This window comes from Artemia sp. Qi Xiang Cuo, chromosome 17 (assembly GCF_049724085.1).
Source record: "Artemia sp. Qi Xiang Cuo chromosome 17, ASM4972408v1, whole genome shotgun sequence".
NCBI classification, from domain to species: domain Eukaryota; kingdom Metazoa; phylum Arthropoda; class Branchiopoda; order Anostraca; family Artemiidae; genus Artemia; species Artemia sp. Qi Xiang Cuo.
This window is the reverse complement of record NC_142810.1, coordinates 43197029-43219800: the sequence shown is the minus strand read 5'-3', so window position 1 is coordinate 43219800 and position 22772 is coordinate 43197029. Positions and strand designations below refer to the sequence as shown.

At 35.8% G+C, this 22772-nt stretch overlaps 1 protein-coding gene across 1 annotated transcript in view; it reads right to left on the bottom strand.

The window, feature by feature from the left end:
* LOC148942228 (cell adhesion molecule 1-like) overlaps window positions 1-22772 on the bottom strand; it is a 410054-nt gene that overhangs the window by 385613 nt on the left and 1669 nt on the right. The window contains exon 2 of the mRNA XM_089103258.1: window positions 13275-13504. Coding sequence (XP_088959384.1) covers window positions 13275-13504 — 230 coding nt within the window. The remainder of the gene's footprint in view (window positions 1-13274; window positions 13505-22772) is intronic.

Here is a 22772-nt window from a genome sequence, read left to right as displayed (position 1 = left end):
TAACATTTTTATGATTAGGATAACGACTTTTCTGTCAGAAATAGGAAGTTTTGCTTAACACTAACAAATCTTCTCTTCAAAGTAAGAACATTCTTCCTTAATGCTACCAAACTTTTAATTAAAACTAAAAGATTTTCTCTTCGAAGCATCAACCTTTTTCCTCAATACTAACATGCTTTTACTTATCACACTCAAATTTATCTTAGAGGTAACACTTTTCAGCAGTGATAACACGTTTTCTGCTTGAACTAGCAAGTTTTTTTGTCAAAGATCCCAAATTTTTTTCTTAGAAGTAACGATTTTTTCGTTGTGATGACAACTTATCCGCTAAAAGTAACAAACTTTCTGTCAAACATACACAATTTTTCTTAGAAGTGACAATTTTTTGTTATGATAAAAAGTTTTCTACCAGAAGTAGTAAGTTTTCCTTAACACTAACAAATTTTCCTTTCAAAGTATCAACTCTTTTCCTTGATAATAACTAACTTTTACTTAGCACACTCAAATTTCTCTTCGTCAGTGATAACACGTTTTCTGTTCAAACTAGCAAGTTTTCTGCCAAAGATACAAAATTATTCTTAGAATTAACAATTTTTTAATTGTGATAACAACTTTTCTGACAGAAATAGCAAGTTTTCCTTAACACTAACAAATTGTCTCATCGAAGTAACAACATTCTTCCTTAATACTAACAAAGTTTTACTTAACGTCAAATTTCTCCTAGAAATAACAAGTATTTTCTTAAAAGTAAATTTTTTTTTTAATAACCCCAAATTATCCGTCGAAGATAACAAATTTTATCCTAAGAGAAACAATTTTTCGTCATTGACAACATGATTTCTTCTAGAACTAGAAAGTTGTCCAGCAAAGATAACAAATATTTCTTAGAAGTAAAAAATTTCTTCTAACAGCACCAAGTTTTCCGTCGAAGATAACAAATCTTCTCTTCGAAGTAACACCTTTTTTCCTTTATATTAAAGAAATTTCACTTAACACACCCAAATTTCTGCTTTACTGCTTGAGCTAGCAAGTTTTCTCTCAAAGATACCAGATTTTTTCTTAGAAGTAGCAATTTTCGTTATGATGACAAGTTATCTGTTAGAATTAACAAGTTTTTAATCAAATATACCAAATTTTTCTTGGAATTAACAATATTTTCGTTTATGATAAAAATTTTTCTGTCAGAAGTAGCAAGTTATCCCTAACACTAACAAATATTCCCATCGAAGTAACAACTTTTTCTTAATACTAACAAACTTTTAATTAACACTGTCAAATTCCTCTTAGAATTAACAGGTTTTTAACAAGTTTTCTGTCAAAGTGAAGTTTCTCGTTTTTAAGTTAGGTTCATCTAACTTAGGCTATCATGAGCGCTCAGTATTAACCTAAGTTAGATGAACCTAACTTGAACGTAGAGAAATCTAACTTTGACAGAAAACTTGTTAAAAACCTATTACTTCTAAAAGAAATTTGGCTTTCTTAAGTAAAAGTTTGTTGATATTCAGAAAAAGTGTTAACTTCGATGATAATATTTGTTAGTGTTATGGACAATTTACCACTTTTGACAAAAAAATTGTTATCATAAACAAAAATATTGTTAATTCCAAGAAATATTTGGTAAATTTGACTGATAAACTGTTATTTCTAACAGATAATTTGTCATCATAACGAAAATTCCTACTTCTAAGAAAAAATTTGGCGTCTTTGAGAGAAAAGTTGCTAGCTCAAGCAGAAAACGTGTTATCACTGACGAAAAAATGTTACTTCCAAGCGAAATTTGGACGTGTTAAGTAAAAGTTTGTCAGTATTAAGGAAAAAAGTTGTTACTTCGAAGAGAAGATTTGTTATCTTTGACTGAAAACTTGTGCTGTTAGAAGAAATTTGTTACTTCTAAGAAAATTTCTTTAGCTTTGCTGGACAACCTGCTAGTTATAGCAGAAATCGTGTTATCGTTGACGAAACATTGTTACTTTTAAGATAAATTTGTTATCTTCGACGAATAAGTTGGAGTTATTAAAAATGTATTACTTTTAAGAAAATACTTGTTATTTCTAGGAGAGATTTAATGATAAGTAAAAGTTTGTAAGTATTAAGGAAGAATGTTGTTACTTCGATGAGAGAATTTGTTAGAATTAAGGAAAAGTTGCTATTTCTGTCAGAAAAGTTGTTATCACAATCAAAAAATTGTTACTTCTAAGAAAAATTTGGTATTTTTGGCAGAAAACTTGCTAGTTCGAACAGTAAACGTGTTATCACTGACGAAAAATATTATTTCTAAGAGAAATTTGAGCGTGTTAAGTGAAAGTGTATTAGTTTTAAGGAAAAAAGTTGATACTTAGAAGGGGAAATTTGTTAGTGTTAAGGAAAACTTGCTACTTCTGGCAGAAAACTTGCTATCATAACGAAAAAATGTTACTTCTAAGACAAATTGTGTATGTTTGACAGAAAACTTGTTACTTCTAGGGGGTAAGTTGTCATCATAACGATAAAATTGTTACTTCTAAGAAAAAATTTGGTATCCTTCACAGAAAACTTGCTAGTTCAAGCAGAAAACGTGTTATCACTTACGAAAAGTGTTATTTCTAAGAGAAATTTGAGTTTGTTAGATTAAGGCAAATTAGTACTAAGGAAAAAAGTTGATGCTTCAAAAAGAAAATCTGCTTGTTATAATTAAAAGTTCGGTAATATTATGGAAGAATATTGTTACTCAGAAGAGACGTTTTGCTAGTCTTAGGCAAAACTTGCTACTTCTGACAGAAAAGATGTTATCACAAGCGAAAAAATTGGTACTTCTAAGAAAAATTTGCTATCTTTCTGGGACAACTTGCTAGTTCAAGCAGAAATCGTGTTATCGGTGACGAAAAATTGTTGCTTTTAAGAGAAATTTGTTACCTGTGATGGAAAAGTTGGTACTATTAGAAAAATGTACTACTGTTAAGAAATAACCTGTTACTTCTAAGATAATTTGATAGTGTTAAGTAAAAGTCTGTTAGTATTAAGGGAAAGTGTTGTTATTTCGATGAGAAAATTTGTCAGTGTTAAGGAAAACTTACTATTTCTGACAGAAAAGATGTTACCATAACGAAAAATTATTACTTCTAGGAAAAATTTGTTATCTCTGCTGGACAACTTGCTAGTTCTAGCAGAAATCCTGTTATCAGTTTACTTTTAAGAAAAAATTGTTATCTTCGACAGATAGGTTGGAGCTATTAAAACAATTTGTTACTGTCAAGAAAATACTTGTTATTTCTAGGACAAATTTAATATTAAGTAAAAATGTGTTATTATTAAGGAAGAATATTGTTATTCGATGAGAAAATTTTTTACTATTAAGGAAAACTTGCTACTTCTGTCAGAAAAGTTGTTATCACTATCAAAAAATTGTTGCTTCTAAGAAAAATTTGCTATCTTTCGCAGAAAACTTGCTAGTTCGAACAGAAAACGTGCTATCACTGACGAAAAACATTATTTCTAAAAGAAATTTGAATGTGTTAAGTAAAGGTGTGTTAGTTTTAACGATAAAAGTTGATACTTCAAAGGGGAAATTAGTTATTGTTAAGGAAAACGTGCTACTTTTGGCAGCAAACTTGTTATCATAAGAAAAAAAATGATACTTTTAAGAAAAATAGTGTATGTTTGACAGAAAGTTTGTTACTTCTAGTAGATAAGTTATCTTCGTAACGAAAAAATTGTTATTTCTAGGAAAAAATTTGGTATCTCTGACAAAAAACTTGCTAGTTCAAGAAGAAAACGTGTTACCACTGACGAAAAGTTTTATTTCTAAGAGGAATTTGAGTGTGTTAAGTAAAAGTTTTTTTAGTATTAAGGAAAAAAGGTGATGCTTCGAAGAGGAAATCTGTTAGTGTTAAGTAAAAGTTTGTTAGTATGAAGGAAGAATGTTGTTACGTCGAAAAGAAGATTTGTTAGTTTTAAGGAAAACTTGCTACTTGTGACAGAAGAGTTGATATCACAATCAAAAATTTGTTACTTCTAAGAAAAATATGATATCTTTGGCAGAAAACTTGCTAGTTCGAACAAAAACATGTTATCACTGACGAAAAATATTATTTCTAAGAGAATATTGAATATGTTAACTAAAAGTGTGTTAATTTTAAGGAAAAAAAAGTTGTATACTTCGAAGGGAAAATTTGTTAGTGTTAAGGAAAGCTTGCTACTTCTGGCAGAAAACTTGTTATAATAACGAAAAGTTGTCCCTTCTAAGAATAATTTTGTATCTTTGACAGATAACTTGCTAGTTCAAAAAGAAAACGTGATATCATTGACGAAAAATGTTATTTCTAAGAGAAATTTGAGTGTGTTAAGTAAAAGTGTTTTAGTTTTAAGGAAAAAAGTTGATGTTTCGAAGGGAAAATTAGTTAGTGTTAAGGAAAACTTGATATTTCTGACAGAAAACTTGTTATCATAGCCTAACAAAAAATGTTACTTCTAAGAAAAATTATGTATGTTTGGTAAAAAGTTTGTTACTTCTAGCAGATAAGATGTCATAACGAAAAAATTGTAACTTATCATAACGAAAAATTGTCCCTTCTAAGAAAAATTTGGTATCTTTAACAGAAAACTTGCTAGTTCAAGGAGAAAACGTGTTATCACTGAAAAGTGTTATTTCTAAGAGAAATTTGAATGTGTTAAGTAAAAGTATGTTAGTATTAAGGAAAAAAGTTGATACTTCGAGGAGAAAATCTTGTAGTGGTAAGTAAAAGTTTGGTAGTATTAAGGAAGAATGTTCTTACTTTGAAGAGAAGATTTGTTAGTATTAAGGAAAGCTTGCTTCTTCTGACAGAAAATTTGTTATCACAATCAAAAAAATGGTACTTCTAAGAAAGATTTGGTATCTTTGACAGAAAACTTTCTAGTTCGTACAGAAAACGTGTTATCACTGACAAGAAATATTATTTCTAAAAGAAATTTGGGTGTGTTAAGTAAAAGTTTGGTAGTATTAAGAAAGAATGTTCTTACTTTGAAGAGAAGATTTGTTAGAATTAAGCAACACTTGCTACTTTTGACAGAAAAGTTGTTATAACAATCAAAAGAAATTTTACTACTAAGGAAAATTGTGTATGTTTGACAGAAAGTGTATTACTTCTACCGATAAGTTGTCACCATAAAGAAAAATGCTACTTCTAAGAAAGTGTTTGTGGTTAAGGGGAGAGTGGTGATGGCAAAAGGGTGTTTTAGAGTAGTTATAGTGCTGCACTGTGGGCGGAATTGCTTGCAAAAGCCCGAATAAATGACATGAAAATAAAATTTTAGCGAGAAGTGTTTGAAAAGTGTTATGGGGAGATGGGTTGATGAGAGGGGATGTCTTAGAGTAGTTATAGTGTAACATTGTGAGGTGAAATGCTTAGAATATCTAACATTAGTAAAGGAAAAAGTAGAGGGGGGTGTCGTGTGGAGAGCTGGTGCTAGTGTAAAAACAGTGTCGTAGCGGTATTCCGCTCTGGACCATAAGTATACTTTTTTTACCGGTTTGGACGTCTACTCTTCTCGCACAAGGATGCTCTGATGTTAGAGGGCTGCTGTAGAAACTCAGCGATAATTTTTCTATTATTACTACCTATAAGTTATCTCGAGCGAGAGAGTTTTTAACCTCTTTTATCACCTAGCCGAAGCCCGGAATCTGTCCCAGAAATGAGTAGACACAGACCAAACTCCCCCACACTGCACGGGGTGGATGGTAACAAGAATTTCTCGAAATAGAATTTCCTTTCCTTAATGTGTTTTGATATTTTAGTAAAAAATGTACAATGGGCTAAGAGAAACTACTCGGGGGGGGGGGGCACGACGCTTCCTCGGAGGTGACCAGGGAGCAGGTTGGTACCTTAGTGGAGGGAGGAAGAATAACCATAAATGTACGTCTGAAAATTAGCACTTTGCGTCACGATAAAAAAATAAAATAGAGTTGATCTGGTGACGGAGTGAAGAGTTCTCCTCCCTCGAAGTCGTCTCCCTTCATCTTTCGTTCAATTAGGCCAGTAATTTCGCATAATTTTAATTCTGTAACGACTCTTAAAGACTGCATATTTTATCGCTACATCTTCTGCAAAAAATGGGTGCTAGTTGCGAGCTAGAATCTGTAGTTAGGATAATGTAAAATATCCATATACTTATCTTAATGAAAAAGGGCTATTTCCTTAAAAGCTCTTAATATGTCTTAAATTCCATCTAATTTCAATCTACCCTCCCCTACCCTCTGTGCTTGCAGGCTATAAGCCCCGTTCTTCTATAATAGATGGTTCTTTTTTGCGTCTTTGATAATATGACATTTTCATCTTGTATTTTTGTCGTGTTTTTAGCTGTCTTTTTCATGTTTTATTGCCTTTCAATTTGTTTTTATTTTCATTGTTTGTGTTTTTAAGATTTTTTCTTTGTGACGGGTAAGACACGCATTTCCCCTTTTTTAATATCTTGAAAGCAAATACCCCCCCCCCACCTTTGAGTGTATCGAATTTGACAGTAAACACACCGTTCTAACGACTGACAAAAAATGGGAAATCACACTAATATCAGGTCACCCATGGGATGGGGAAGGGGGCAGTGTCACATGGGTGAAATGATCTGGTAGTCTGAAGTATTTTGTGGGGTGTTATTATTGGTTTGGGGATGCGAAAAACTTGAATCATTGGATACAGAACCATAATTTTTACTAAGAAATTCATTAAAAATTTCTTTAGAAAAATGTAGCAATGTCGTGGGGGGGGGGGGGGTTAATTTAATCCATAATTTACCAATGCGGTATGAATTGTTTTTGATTAATATACTCTAGAGCTTAAAGATAAGTCAGGAGATGGAACCTATTGTAAGGATATTTTTTAATATTCATAAATTTATCTTAATGCAAATGGGGTATTTCCTTAAAAGCTCTTAATATGGTTTAAATTGCATCTAATATCACTACCCCCTCCCCTAGTCTCTGGGGGGGGGGGGGGTTGTAGGCTAGAAGCCCTCCCGTTTTCTATAATAGACGGTTCTTTTTTTGCATACATGATAATATGACATTTTCATCTTTTATTTTTTGTCGTGTTTTTTAGATGTCTTTTTTATGTTTTATTGCTCGTCAATTTATTTTTATTTTCGTAGTCTGCGTTTTTAAGACTTATTGTTTGGGACGAGTAAGACACACATTTCCCCTTTATTAATATCTTGAAAGCAAATACTCCCCCGAAGTGTATCAAATTTGGCAGTAAACACGCTGTTCTAACGACAAAAAAATGGGGAATCTCACTATAATCAGGTCACCCATGGGATGGGGGAGGGGGTGGTATCACATGGGTGAAATTCTCTGGTAGTCTGGAGTATTTTGCGGGCGTTATGATTGGCTTGGGTGCAAAAAACTTGAATCAAGGGATTCAGAACCATAATCTTTATTAGGAAATGCCTGAAAGATTTCTTGGGGGGGGATGTATCAATGTTGTGGGTGGAGGTGCTTAATATGATCCATAATTTACCAATGCGGTATGCATTATCATTGATTAATATACTCTAAAGCTTAAAGATAAGTCAGGAGGTGGAAGCTATTGTTAGGATATTTTTCAATATTCATAAATTTATCTCAGTGAAAAAGGAGTTTTTCTTTAAAAGCTCTTAATATGGTTTAAATTGCATCAAATATCACTCCCCCTCCCCTACTCTCTGGGGGGTTGTCGGATAGAAGCCCCCCCGTTTTCTATAATAGATAGTTTTTTTTTTGCGTATATGATAATATGACATTTTCATCTTCTGTTTTTTTCGTGTTTTTAGCTGTCTTTTTTATGTTTTATCGCTCGTCAATTTTTTTTATTTTCATTGTCTGTGTTTTTAGGATTTATTGTTTGGGAAGAGTAAGACACGCATTTCTCCTTTATTAATATCTTGAAAGCAAATACCCCCTGAGTGTATCAAATTTTGCCGTAAACACGCCGTTCTAACGACTGCCAAAAAATAGGGAATCCCAGGTGTCGTGCAATAGTTTCATTTCAGAACATGGTTCAAGATACGAAATACTGGAAATGGATTCATGGACGATTTGCTAGGGGTGCTGTACCGTTCGAAGGGAGTGACCTTTCGAGGCCTGTCGGGGTCAAGAACTCTAGAAAAAAAATGAATGGTGCTTTGAGTTAAAAAAAAAACGTCGAAAAAAGAAGGTCTTTTCTGAAAAAAATGTCAAAACAGCATTATCTGACAGCGAGGGGTGTAAAATTATTGCGTTAAATGTGTATCGGTTTTGCGTTAAAGAAAAAAGAATTCTTTTGGAGTTTTGGGTGTCGTTACATTACAAGCGGGGAATCTCCGATGGGCTCCTGTGTACGCAAAATTGCGTCAAGCATTAGATCTGTTTGTTTGAAACGGGGTAAGTCGTATGACGTCATTGGAGTACAAAGGGTGTGTCATGGAATCTTGCCAAGTGTGTTTTCTTTAATATAACAAGTGACTGTACTCTGCAGGTGCGAGGGGATGGTAGTTCAACTTATCTGGCCCTTTAAAAGGCAAGGATCTGTCGCGTGGCATAACATACGCTTGAAAAGGGGATGTGCGCTGTGATGTCAGAGGGCATGCACTAGAAACAGGGGTGAGGGGTTAGGAGCTTCGATTGTTATCAAAACTTTTGTATCATATGGACCACATTCCAAGTAATCATATAATATAAAACTGAAATCCTGGGAATCTTCGTAATCGTCACCTAGAAACAGTTGACCGCATTGTACAGGTGTATCACGTGACGTCAGATGGCACGTCACACGAATTGTATGGGAAAGTTAGAACATGTCACAGAAACGGAGGAGGGCGTGTCACAGAAAGCAGTGAGGGTATGTCATAGAAAAACAAAGGAGTTGTGTCATAGAATAAACATCTGACCTTTGAACTCTTGCCAAGGGCGGGAATGTTGCATACAAAAATGTATAAGGGGGTGGGAATTCCACTTGCAATGGGCCGCTTGTATTAACATGCTATTTTTGTATTGGGTCGCTTGAAACATCTGATATTGGGTCGCTTGATGTGCCTGTGCCTACACTACTGATTTCTCTCATTCCCCGCCATCGAAATTAAGAGCTCTTATGTTTTTGATGCATCGAAACTGACAATCGACTTATCTCCCCATTCCTCAATTTTCTTAGGCGGGTCTAAAGCTCCTTAAGGGAATTTCTGGGATCTTCGTCTTTCGTTATGAGTATCATCGTCGTCATGTCATCAGCAAAGTGGTGAGATATTTTCACAGCTATCACCTTGATTGCTTATGAAAACCTGGAAAAGAGTCGGCCGAAGAATATTCCTTGGGGTACTCCAACTAAAACCGGGTAATCTTTTGAAATGAAGCCGTCAAGGAGGATCCTTTTTGATCGCTGGTGAACGAATTCAGCAAGGACCTCAAATAGCTGACCCTCAACTCCAAAGGCGTTTAGTTTGCATAGAAGGGCCTTGTGGCAAATTTTTATATTGATGTCATTGAAAATTCTGTCTAGATTAGTTTTCCCTTGAAACACTTTATTTTTCCGTTTGTTTACAATATTTCGGAACATGAATATGATCGTCTGAAAAAAAAATTGGGATGCATTTAAATACTTTCGATTCGAATCTTCAATTGAAGTTGGAGGTGGAAGATTAAGGGAAGTTTCCTCACTTTGATAAATCTGAAAAATATTCCTAATTTTGAATTTCTTTCTCTATAAACCCACCCACAATTCTCGTTATCGGTGTTGCTCGTCAAAGTTTTTCTGCAAAAATTGGCATAGATATGCCTTTTTTCGGACATGTTCTAAAAATCTGTTCACATAGCCATGTAGTCTCTAAATTAAATTATGTTACAGATATTTTACTATGTAATGGCTATCTCCTTAAACTTACTGTGAATATTATAGATAGAAGATTTAAAAAGACAAAACAAGAAAATAATACCCCCTCCCCTTTCTTTAGTTATATATGAAGAAAAAAGAGCGGAAAAAACATATACTAAATGAAAAATAAAATAAAAAAAAACGAAAAAAATGATGGTAGTTATCAGCCAGTGGGACAATATGAATTGAAAATAGTCAAATATTTCAACAAGGACCTCCGCCAAGTCGTTTTCAGTGCTTAAAAGGAATAGAAACGAAAACAAAAACAAAATACAACCTTTTGAAGTAAACTTCACGAGAAGAGAAAAGATACTGAATCAAAACCAGCCATAATAAATGAAAGACGATTCACCAATTGGATTGGGCAAAAGTTCTTTGCCTAGAAATAGATTTAGATTGCCTGCAAATTTGATTTACCTTAGATATGTGGACAGGTTGTCTTAAATGAGACTGGGAAAAAATGTTGTTTGAACCTTTTAATATCAAGTTATTATAATTTGGGCTTAAGGAAATATCTCCTGTATCTCCATTTATAGCAATATCCCTATTTATATATTTTTTTTAGTCTAAATTGCCATTTTAAAAGATTGCGGTAAGCCATTTACAGTAGATACTAAAGTTGCCTCTTCAAAAAGAATTAAATGATCAGGATTTGCAAAAATGTGGAGGGCCAAAACAGAATCAAAGTTTCCATTTTTATTTTTACATCTCAGGGATTTACCTATGGAAGTTTTGTGTTCATGCAATCGTTCCCCCAGATGTTGACGGATCCTACCAATGTTAAACGTCCAACGTGGATCACGAGACTCTGTATACACCACTACCCAGTATAGGGTCAGTTTTATCCTTTCCCGAGTTGAAAAAAGGTTCAACCTTTAATTTATTTTGAAAGAACAAAGAGATTATGTTTGTTTAAAATTTTCCCAAGTGTGTCAATGAATTTCCAGATGTATGGTATAGGGATGAAAGTTTTGTTTTCAATAGACGGAGTAACTGAAGTTCATTATTTTCCTTTTTTGCCTTTTTTTTAATCATCTATCTATAATATTTTCAATAAAATTATTTAAATTAATACAATAGTAAAATGTTGAACATATCATAGATAGACGATTAAAAAAGGTAAAATAGGAAAATAATGAACCCAACCCCCTTGCTTCAGAGTTACTCCGACAATTGAAAAAAAAAACTTTCATCACTATACCATATATCTCAAAATTCAGCGAAAATATTGGGCTGCTAAGTTTTATTGTTTCTTTCATAAATGAGCTAAAGGTTAAATATTTTTTCAACTCTTTGAAAGATAAAACTGACGTTATTCATGGTAGTGGCGTTTACAAAGTCCCGTGTTCTCTTGGGAAGCTTTACATTGGCAGAATCCTTTAACAGTCGGGAGAACGATTAAATGAACGCAAATTTTCAATAAATTAATCACTAAATTCTCAAAATTAAAATGATGAACTTGACTCTCCCTGGGCCTTCCACGGTTTTGCACATCCAGGTCATTTAGTTCATTTTAACAATGCAAATAAATTCCCACAGTAAATATTTTACCGCAATCTCTTACGGAGGCAATTTAAATAAAAAAAATATATTAATTGAGACATTGCTTTTAATATGGAAACTGGAAATATTGCTACAATTGTATAATACGATGAATTTGTAAAAAGAGAATAACATACTGTTGTTTCTCATGACATATATTTCATTATATATACATACATACATACCATATATACACACCATATATATCACCACTATACATCTCGAAACCCAGTGACAAACTTGGGTCGCTGAGTTTTATTGTTTCTTTCATAAGTGAACTAAAGGTTAAATATTTTTTCAACTCTGGGAAAGATAAGACCGACACTATTCATGGTAGTATCATTTACAAAGTCCCGTGTTCTCGCGGGAAGCTTTACATTGGAAGAACCCTTTAACAGTCGGGGGAACGACTAACTGAACACAAGTTTTCAATAAATTAATTTCAAAATGCTTCTAATACTACTACTACTGCTACTACAACTACTAAAACTACTGCTGATACTACTACCACTACTACTACTACTACTACTACTACTACTACTACTATTACTACTACTACTACTACTAATACTACTACTAATACTACTACTACTACTACTAATACTAGCAGTAGTAGTAATTAATCTCTAAAAAACAAAATGATAAACTTGACTGCCTTGGCCTTCCATGTTTTGAACACCCATATCCTTTAATTCGTTTTGACGATGCAAATTAATTTCGACAATAAATGTTTTACTGCAATCTTTTAGGGAGGCAATTTAAATAAATAGATAAATTAATAGAGACCTTGCTTTAAAAGAGAAACTGAAGACATTGTTATAACTGGATAATACGATGACTTTATAAAAAGAGAATCAAATAATATTCTTTCTCATTTTAAACAAAGATTATTTGGTCGTATTACTAAAAATCAGGCCATTAGGCAAGTTGAGTCAATCACTGAGAAGAGAGTTCCTGCCAATCTAACTTATGAATAATCGTTTATTTATTCTGGCTTGCTTTTTTAGTTTGATTTAATGTTTTTCTGTGCCGTTAAAGTTCACACTAGCATATTTAAGACAGAAAATTAGTATTTTCCAAATTTGGTCAGAAGTGATATATTAAATGATTTTTCTGTTGAAATTATAGAAGTTTGGACTTTTTCAGAACTCCCATATAAAACACGTTTGGACTTCTTTTACTGAGTATTAATTATCGGAGTACACTACGACGCAACTATCAGCAAACCTCAAAATCTGCATCTAAGCAAACTTGATGCATCACTGAAGAGTCAGGGTTGCCATGATTTGGTGTTTTTTTTCAGCACTGAGAATAGCTTGGCGGAGATCTATGTTGAAACATCTTTTTTGTCGTTTCGCTTTCGTTTGTTACACAGGATGAACATTGGCCTTTTTTTCTTGGTCATTTTGTATTTATATTTTCTTGTTATTTGTTGAAACTTCATGAATAGTCTTTGCGGTCTTAAAATGTGTTAATGCCAAAATGAGGAAGAAAAGGCCATAGAACTTCTCTTCAGACGAGGTCGGACGCCTTTTTGAAATCTACGAAGAGTTGGTAGGCACGGTGTCTAAGCTCTAAGTATTTTTCCAAAGTCTGACAAACCGTACAAATCTGGTCAACCATCAACCTTTTTGGTTTGAAGCTCGCTTGGTATTTTGGAATGCGAAACATTTACTCAATTTTATTGATTTTGAGAAGTAATGCTAATTTTGTGTTTAAATCATATTGCAATCCAATATAGTGGCATTTTCTGTTTAGCTATACCTATTTGTAATAAAATAATATTATTTCATAATAATATCCTGTAATTTAGATAAATAAAATTAAAAATAACCTAATATTGAAGCAAAAACATTATGCGTTAGCTTCATTTTTTTAAAAATGGTAACAAATAAAACTTACATCAATATTGACTCCTGGCAGATTAAATCCTTTAATTCGATCACTTAGAAGCTCTTCTCCAGGGATAAATCTAAATATTTCTTCATTTCCTTTGTACCATTTAAGTGAATACAGACCTTCGTCATCCAAGTCATAATGACATTCAAGAAGAGCATCTTTCGCATTTAAAACGATCGAAGGGACAATAATATCCACTTGCAATTTCATAGCCTTTGTGATAAGAACTGAAAAAGTAAAGCAGGATTAAGAATTGCTTTTGATGTTTCTTCTTTTAATTTATTTTGGATTTCAGCAAATCAAGTTGTTCATAGGAAAAAAAAGAAATGGTTGTAGAAGGTTGACCTTTGTGAAGGATTTTTTATTGTTGCCAAAATGAGGCAAAATTTCAACATGATATCAACATTTTGCAGATCGTCAAACGCCTGGCGTGTCAGCAGAGAATGAAATAAAGCAACATAATTCTTTGTCGTTATGACACATATGATAAGCCGTGTTTGAATTAGCATATCTGTTGACGGTTGACGCTACAAGAAATAAGATCCTGCTACATGTCATTTAACTCAAATCACTCAGCTCAGCTAAAACCTTTGAAAACGAACTTGGACCTTTGACTCTCACGAACATAGCCCGAGGTCACTTCGCCCTGCTAGATACGGTCGGCTGCTCGATCCTTGAACACTTATCATCAAGATGTCAGATTTCGAGTTTTTATTATTCGCTTATTTTTCCCTGATTCATATAGCCCATTTTGGCACTAATGTCTCACTCCTTTTAACAGTTAGTGTTATCAATCTGCTTTGTAATGGCAATTTTTATTTAAAGCTATCTTCCAATAAAGTTTCAGCTAGATCTGAGAGAGAAAAAAACTTTTCTACAACCCAACTCATAGGTCCTTCCCCCTCTTCTCATTTTGATTCGAAGTTGCCATGACCCCAAAAAATCCCAGGAAAATACAATTCGACATGCCTAGTCGTCTTCCAGATATAGCATTTTTTACGTAGGTTGTTTTGATGACCGACACTCAAAATACATTTATGATAATCATTATGCTCAGGACACAATATTCAAAACCACATTGATCAGCCTATTGTGCTTTCTTTTTTTAAATTTCTAGCTTTCCAAATTTTTGCAGCTTATTCCCCTCAACCAAGAAGTTTTTTCCAATAAATTTTGTGCATTGGCACCTCTTAAATAGAGGTTACTTTTATTGGAGACAAAAAAGAGTGAGACCTTAAATCTCTTTCCGAACCTTCTCCATACGGCACAAATGCAAATTTAAGTGGATAGAAGTAGAAGTAGTAGTAGTAGCAGTAGAAGTAGTAGTAGTAGTAGTAGTAGTGTTTGTAGTGGCAGCAGTAGCAGTAGTAGTAGTAGTAGTAGTAGCAGTAGGAGTAGCATTGGTAGTAGTAAAAGTAGTAGTAGTATCAGTAGTGGTAATAGTAGTAGTAGTAGTAGTACTTGTAACAGTAGTAGTAGCAGTAGTAGTAAAAGTAGTAGCAGCAGGTAGTAGTAGTAGTAATAGGTAGTAGTAGTAGTAGTGTTAGTAGTACTAATAGTAATAGTAGTAGCAGTAGCTGTAGTTGTAGTGGTAGCTGTAGTAGTAGTAGTAGTAGAAGTAGTAGCAGTAATATTATTATTATTAGTAGTAGTAGTGGTAGTAGTAACAGTAGTAGTAGTAGTAATAGTAGCAGTAGTAGTAGTAGTAATAGTTGTAGTAGCAGTGGTAGTTGTAGCACCAGCAGCAGCAGCAGCAGCAGCAGCAGCAGCAGCAGCAGCAGCAGCTTTAGCAGTAGCAGCAGCAGCAGCAGCAGCAGCAGCAGCAGCAACAGCAGCAGCAGCAGCAGCAGCAGCAGCAGCAGGCCAGCAGCAGCAGCAGCAGCAGCAGCAGCAGCAGCAGTGTCTGCAGTGGCAGCAGCAGCAGCAGCAGCCTTAGCAGCAGCAGCAGCAGCAGCAGCAGCACTGGCAGCAGCAGCAGCACCACCAGCAGCAGCAGTGGCAACAGCAGCAGCAGCAGCAGCTCCACCTGCAGCAACAGCAGCAGCAGCAGCAGCAGCAGCAGCAGCAGCAGCAGCAGCAGCAGCAGCAGCAGCAGCAGCAGCACCAGGCGCAGCAGCAGCAGCAAAAACTGCAACAGCAGCGGCAGCTGCAGCAGCAGCAGCAGCAGCAGCAGCAGCAGCAGCAGCAGCAGCAGCAGCAGCAGCAGCTCTAGCAGCAGCAGCAGCAGCAGCAGCAGCAGCAGCAGCAGCAGCAGCAGCAGCAGGCCAGCAGCAGCAGCAGCAGCAGCAGCAGCAGCAGCAGCAGCAGCAGCAGCAGCAGCAGCAGCAGCAGTGCTTGAGCAGCAGCAGCAGCAGCTTTAGCAGCAGCAGCAGCAGCAGCAGCAGCAGCAGCAGCAGCAGCATTGGCAGCAGCAGCAGCAGTACCAGCAGCAGCAGTGGCAATAGCAGCAGCAGTAGTACCAGTAGCAACAGCAGCAGCAACAGCAGCAGCAGCAGCAGCAGCAGCAGCAGCAGCAGTAGTAGTAGCAGCAGCAGCAGTACTAATAGTAATAGTAGTAGTAGTAGCAGTAGTTGTAGTGGTAGCTGTAATAGTAGTAATAGTAGAAGTAGTAGCAGTAATATTATTATTATTAGTAGTAGTAGTGGGAGTAGTAACAGCAGTAGTAGTAGTAGTAGTAGCAGTAGTACTAGGCGTAGTAGACAGTAGTAGTAAAAATTGTAATAGCAGTGGTAGTTGTAGTAGTAGTAGTAGTAGCAATAGCAGCAGTAGCAGTAGTAGTAGTAGTAGTTTTAGTAGTAGTAGCAGTAGTAGTAGTAGTAGTAGTAGTAGTAGGCTATTAGTAGTAATAGTAGTAGAAGTGTGCAAATATTTTCTGTTTGGTGAATTGATTATTCCCCTCATCATTCCCTGAAACTTCCAATTTAAAAGTATTTAATAAAATAAATAAAATAATAAATATTCCTGCTGTTCAGATATTTCCGAGTTACGCCCATTTGACAACCTCTAAGCACATAACGTGTTTTGATTTAGTTAAACATCTGCTCTCCCCATTATTCTTTAAAAAAATCTGCTGAATACACATGGGCTTTATGAGCACCTAAGGTCAAACTTGCCCTCCTTTCCCAATGACAAACTTCATATAAATACAATGGGTGAATTGTGTAACTTACAGCCTTGTCCTGAGGACTGTGGGGGAGTGACCTCACCAGATACAGAGTTATTGGACCTTTCAACAAAATAATTGTCTCGATTTTCGGATTGTGTGCGTTTTGGAATTTGAGGGGAGTGAGAGGCGGGCTTGTTGCCCTTAAATCACTTTTGCATCTTTAAAAAGGCACTAGAACTTATAATATCCAGTTGAATGAGCTCCTTCCGAAGCTTCGACGACAACTCCTTTTGTTCGAACTGCCTTGGTGGAGCAAAAGAAAAAAGTATATATATATAATACTTTATGCCTACATCGCTCTTTACTTAGGCAGTGTTATTGCGCTGCTTATGATGATTTCAACTATATACTAAAATAGTCATTAGTTTATTGAAATCCAGCAGATGCCCAATCCAAGAAAGAGCTTGCCCCGATGATTCCGGATCGAAGAGTATGCAACTTTCTTGAATTAAAAACTCATAATTTTTTCTTTAGGGAAATTCCATGTATTTTTATCGTAACTGTCAACGAATATTAGAATGATGGACTGCCCTGTTTTCATCCTGATTTTATTCATCTACAAAAGTTTTGAATATGATTTAACAAATTCGTGTCCCCAAGGAAATTCTTTAATTTTTGTATTCTGTAAATCTGATTAAACAGAATACAAAGCAAAATATTCACCGTATTTGAATGGGCGTGGTCCTAGAAGATGTTTTAATGGACCTCTAATAAAAAATAAAATAAATGTGAGCTACACCCTCCGAAACAAATTAAAAATTGTTGAAAATACATGATTTCAAACTTATCCAATTTAGAAATCGCATATTTTGCATTAATTTTGTCCTCCTTAATGTTTCTTTAAACACATCCAACCGGAGATTTTTATGGACATTCTAAAGTGAAAAGCTATATGTTTATTTTTTTTATTTTAAGATGAATTCCTCCGTTAACATCAACTAAAATACTGGGTTTTATCCTTCGTTTATCTAGAGAAACATGTAAACCAAAATTTTTCTAATAAGAAAATGACGTTGTCCAAAAGAATTTCTTTTACTACAATGGCATAGAAATTCATTTAAGAGTCATTCAACTTTTTTATTCTTTCTAATGGCAAAGAATTTTGTAAAGAAACAAAAAGTAAATACAACAGCAAGTAAAACAGTTGGCATTATTGAGCTTCTCTTTTTAATATATGAATAAGGAATAATAAAATTGATGGTAAAAATGGATTGAATAAACCAATGGAACAAAAGGTCACTTTTAGTACGGAAATGTGATAGAGTAGTTGCTTAATTCTCTCCAAACGAGAGCTCTAGTCTTCTTTTTAAATGCAAAAAGTTTCTTTAGGGTAACCAGCTGCCCATAGGTGACGTTTTTTTCCTTCGGTTCCCTCGTTGGCCAGAAAAAAAGTTTTTAGATAGTTGTTCGCTCAAAATTGTCCAAATCAAACAGTTCGTGGTAACGAACTGTAAGTAAGGAGCGACCCGGCTCAATGGTAACCGAAACTCAAAAAAACGAAAACGAAAAAATTGCATTTTTTGCATTTTTTCATGTTTATTTGTTTGTTTTTTTCCAGGGGTGATCGTATCGACCCAGTGGTCCTAGAATATAGTGGGAGGGCTCATTGCAACGGAAATTAAAAGTTCTAGTGCCCTTTGTAAGTGACCAAAAAAATGGAGGGCAACTAGGCCCCCTCCCACGCTCATTTTTCCCAAAGTCACCCGATCAAAATTTTGATATATCCATTTTGTTCAGCATGGTCGAAAATATGATAAAAATGTCTGTTAGGTTGACTTATTCCCCCGAAGTCACCGGGGAGAGGGCTGAAAGTAATGAACTTTACCCAATGTTGAAACATAATATTGGTTATTGGAAAGCATACAGACATTTTCAGAGGGGATTTTTTCTGGTAGGTGGGGGGGGGTGGTTAGGGGGTTATATGGGAGGATCTTTCCACAAAGAAAGTTTTCATGGGGGAAGTGACATTGCTATGAAGGGAGCGCCGGATTTCCCAGCATTATTAAAGAAAATGATCAGAAATTAAGTAAATAAAAAAACAAGTTTTTCAACTGATTTCAATTGATCAACTGATTGTGATTAATGACTCATTCTTAAAGAATTGGAAAAAAAAATTCGAACTTTAGCTTAAAGAGCAAGGTATTGACTAGGGGGTGAACCCCCTAATATACGTATTAGAAAATCTATGAATATAGAAGTTCGTTACGTAAGTTAATTCGTAAATTACGTATATTTATTACTAATAAAAACGTTCGTAAAAAGAATTAAACAACTTTCGAGAGAGCCATTTAACCAAATAAAAGTAGAATTAATATGCAAATTTCGTTTTAATTATTCATGTACGGTGAGCCAAAATCAAAACCTGTATTAATTTAAAAACGTTCAAAAATTAAATAAAAAAAAATAAGTTTTTATAACTGAAAATAAGGAACGACGTTAAAACTTAAAACGAACAGAAATTATTCCGTATATGAAGAGGGCTGTTCCGTTTTCAACGCCTCGCTCTTTACGCTAATGTTTTTATTGTTTTAAAAAATGGCGTTGTGAGAAAGAGTCTAATTTCAGCGTAAAGAGCGAGGCGTTGAGGAGGGAACAGCCCCTTTCATATACGGAATAATTTCTGTTCGTTTTAAGTTTTAACGTCGCTCCTTAATTTCAGTTAAAAGAACTTGTTTTTTTTTATTTAATTTCAAATAAAAGCTCCTCCGTGAATGGTATAACTTGCACAGCTCAAGAGGTTTTGATCTTAATTTCTTGATAGATCATCAATCCTTCACAGATATTTTTTTTGTGGAAACAGCTGTGCATTTGGATTCAGTACTCAGATGGAAAGGATCGTTTTCAAGGATCGGTCACTAAGTCAAGGAGACTCAGGTTTTTTGACCGCGAGTGTTACGATATCCAAAAACAGGCCGAAAAACGTGTTGTCTCGGATCGGAGTGAAACCTAAACCCGTTAATCCCTGTGCAAATAGAGCTTCAATGTACTAAAATATTTTAGGTTGGGGTACCAGACCCACAGAATGGGCCAACTTGATTGTTTTTTCTTTTAAATTGGTTTGAACCTCTTGAGAATTCTTCCCTGAGTCAAAGGAAGCTGAATATTTTTTGGTTACATGAATTGTTTGTTCCTCGCTTGAATCTGATTTTGTGCTGTACTTTCATTAAAAAAATGTAATTTGTAAAATAATTTTTCAAAGTACCAAGGACACCAAGAATGAAATCCAATTCTTCAAACTGGTTAAGTAGAAACTTAAACAACCATATACGTTTTAAAAACTTAGGGAAAAAACAGGAATTTAATTTTTAGCGGATAAGATTTTCAGTTTTTAATTTTGCTTTTTAAATAAGCGCCAGCATATTTTAAATATAATGGAGTCAAAAAGAAAATGAGCCAAAAAGCAAATCAATAATGGAGCTTTGGGGAGTGTTACTTTTTCTATTACTGTAGCAGAAGGAAAACACAACCATTAATTGGTAACAGACTGGATAAAAATCCAAGTAGAGAGGGGGGTACCAGTGCGGACGGGAGTCCATATATGGGCATAGACTCCGAACAGCACACCATATATGGGCATAGAGTCCCTAGGGGGAACACGTTGTTAATGGGGTCAATGACCTCTTTTTCCAAGGTCGATTCATTTGTTGTTGCTGTTGTAAGTGCACGTTCTCAGCGAATGTTATGATCCAGAAATAGCATTTGTTATTGTTGCTAGAGCCAAATGTTATGGGTTTCTCGGAATTTTGTACACCTGTGCTGTCGACCTCAATTCACCTATCGTGAATCAATAATTCCCCTTAGAAACAACAAATTAATTCCCCTTTCTTGACAGATCAATCAACCAATGACATCATCTGTCAGACTTTAAAAATTTTCGCATAGAAACGATTCTCCAGGAATAGATCCAAGTCATTAATGTCTTTGCCTCGGAAACAACTCTTTTGGTCGAACTCCAAAGGATATTAATAGCCAAAGGCCATGGAAACAATTCTCCAAGAAACATCTTAGCGATGAATTGTTTTTGCGAGGGAATCAGGTTTCTTATTAATTTGAAATGCATTAGCGCAGAGATGCCAAAAACAAAAGGAACACGCTGAATTACTTTTAGGGATTATTTGGGGGAAACTGTTTTAGACAGGTTATGGAACTATTTCGGCGAAACAATTAGAGACATTTTAAAAGATGATTTTTGAAGAGATTTTAGAAGAGAATTTAATGGTGAAACTCTGTGGTCGTTATAATACACAAGTTTCATTTGAACAGTGTTGTGAGGTCCTCTAACCCAACCCCAAAGGGTTCCAATCCTCCTACCCCAGCCCCGAAGGAAGCCCCCGGTCCTCAAAGGCCCCCCACGCTCTCAAAGGGCCACCTGCACCCCCAAAGGCCCCCCGAGACCCCCAAAGGCCATCCCTCGGCCCCCCAAAGGCCCATCGAGCTCCCAAAGGACCAACGGGGTCCCAAAGGCCCTCCACCGGTCCCCAAATGTCCCCCAGGCCCCCAACTGCCCCCCGGACCCCCAAAGGCCCTCCCTGTGCCCCAAAGGTCCTCCCGGTGCCCCAAAGGCCCTTCCCCGGTCCCCAAAGGCCCCCCGGACCAGAGAAGCGCTGCAAAGAGGTGCCGGGGGCCCGGAAAGCGCCGCAGGCTGTCCCTCCGAGCTTCGCCGTTGGGCCATACAGCGCAACGTGGGATGCGCCGCAGGGAGGCACTGCAGGATCTGCCGCAGGGTTACGCCATAAAAAAAAAGTAAACTAACAAGTAAAAATTTCGAAAGAATATCCCCCAAACGCCCTCCACAGACACCCAACGGCCCTCCTCAGGTCCTCAACGGTCCTCCGGGCTCCCAAAAGGCCAACCGCCCCCCCATGGTCCCCTGGGCCACCAACGGTCCTCCTCCCGTCCCCAAAGGTCCACTGGGTTCCCAAAAGACCACCCAAGCCTCAAGGGCTCCTGATCCCCAAACGCCCTCCCTGGGCCCCAAAGGTCCTCCCCCGGTCCCCTTACATGCACACAAAAACTTACACACACACAAAAAATGACACACACACACATAAACTAACAAACACACACTAAAAATTACACACACACACCAAAACTTACACACACACGCCAAAACATACACACACACACACAAAAACATACACACACACACACACACACAAAACTTACACATGCACACGAAAACTAACATGCAGACAAAAACTTACATGCACACAAAAACTTACACAGCACACACACATAAACACATGCACACACTTACACACACACACACACCAAAACTCACACACACACGCCAAAACTTACACACACACAAAAAATTACACACACACACACACACACAAAAACTTAAACTTCAACACAAAAAAAAATCACATACACACACACAAAAACTAAAACACACACACACACAAAACACACACACACACACACACGAAAAATCACACACACAAGCCAAAAATTATACACACAAAAAATTACACACACACACACACAAACAAAATTATACACACACACACACAAAAAAACTTACACACACAAAATATAACACACACAAACAAAAACACAAACTTACACACAAAAACACAAAAAATACATCAAAAAAATACAGATAAGACAAAAAAAAACATACACACACACACACAAAAACATAGAAACAAAAGAAAAAGAATACATGAACACAAAATCTTAAATTCACACAAAAACTTACACACACACAAAAAATTATACACACGCACAAAAACTTAAACACACACACAAAAACTTACACACACACACACACAAGAAAACTAACACACACACTCGAAAAAAAACACACAAACACAAAAACTTACACACACACACACACAAACTTACACACACACACACACAAAAACTAACACAAGCACACGAAAACTAAAAAGAACACAAAAACTTAAAACAAAAAAAAAAAATAAACAAACAAAAAAAAAAAAAACTTACACACACACACACACTAAAACTAACACACACACACCAAAACTTACACACACACAAAAACTTACACACACACACACAAAAACTTACACATGAACACAAAAAAAACTCACACACACACGCACAAAAACTTGCACACACACACACACACACAAAAATAACACACACACACACACTAAAACTTACACACACACCACCAAACTTACACACACAAAAACATACACACACACACACACACACAAAAACTTACACATCCACACGAAAACTTACATTCACACAAAAACTTACATGAACACAAAAACTAACACACACACACACACACACACAAAACTAACACACACAAACACACGAAAACTCACACACACACGCCAAAACTTACACACACA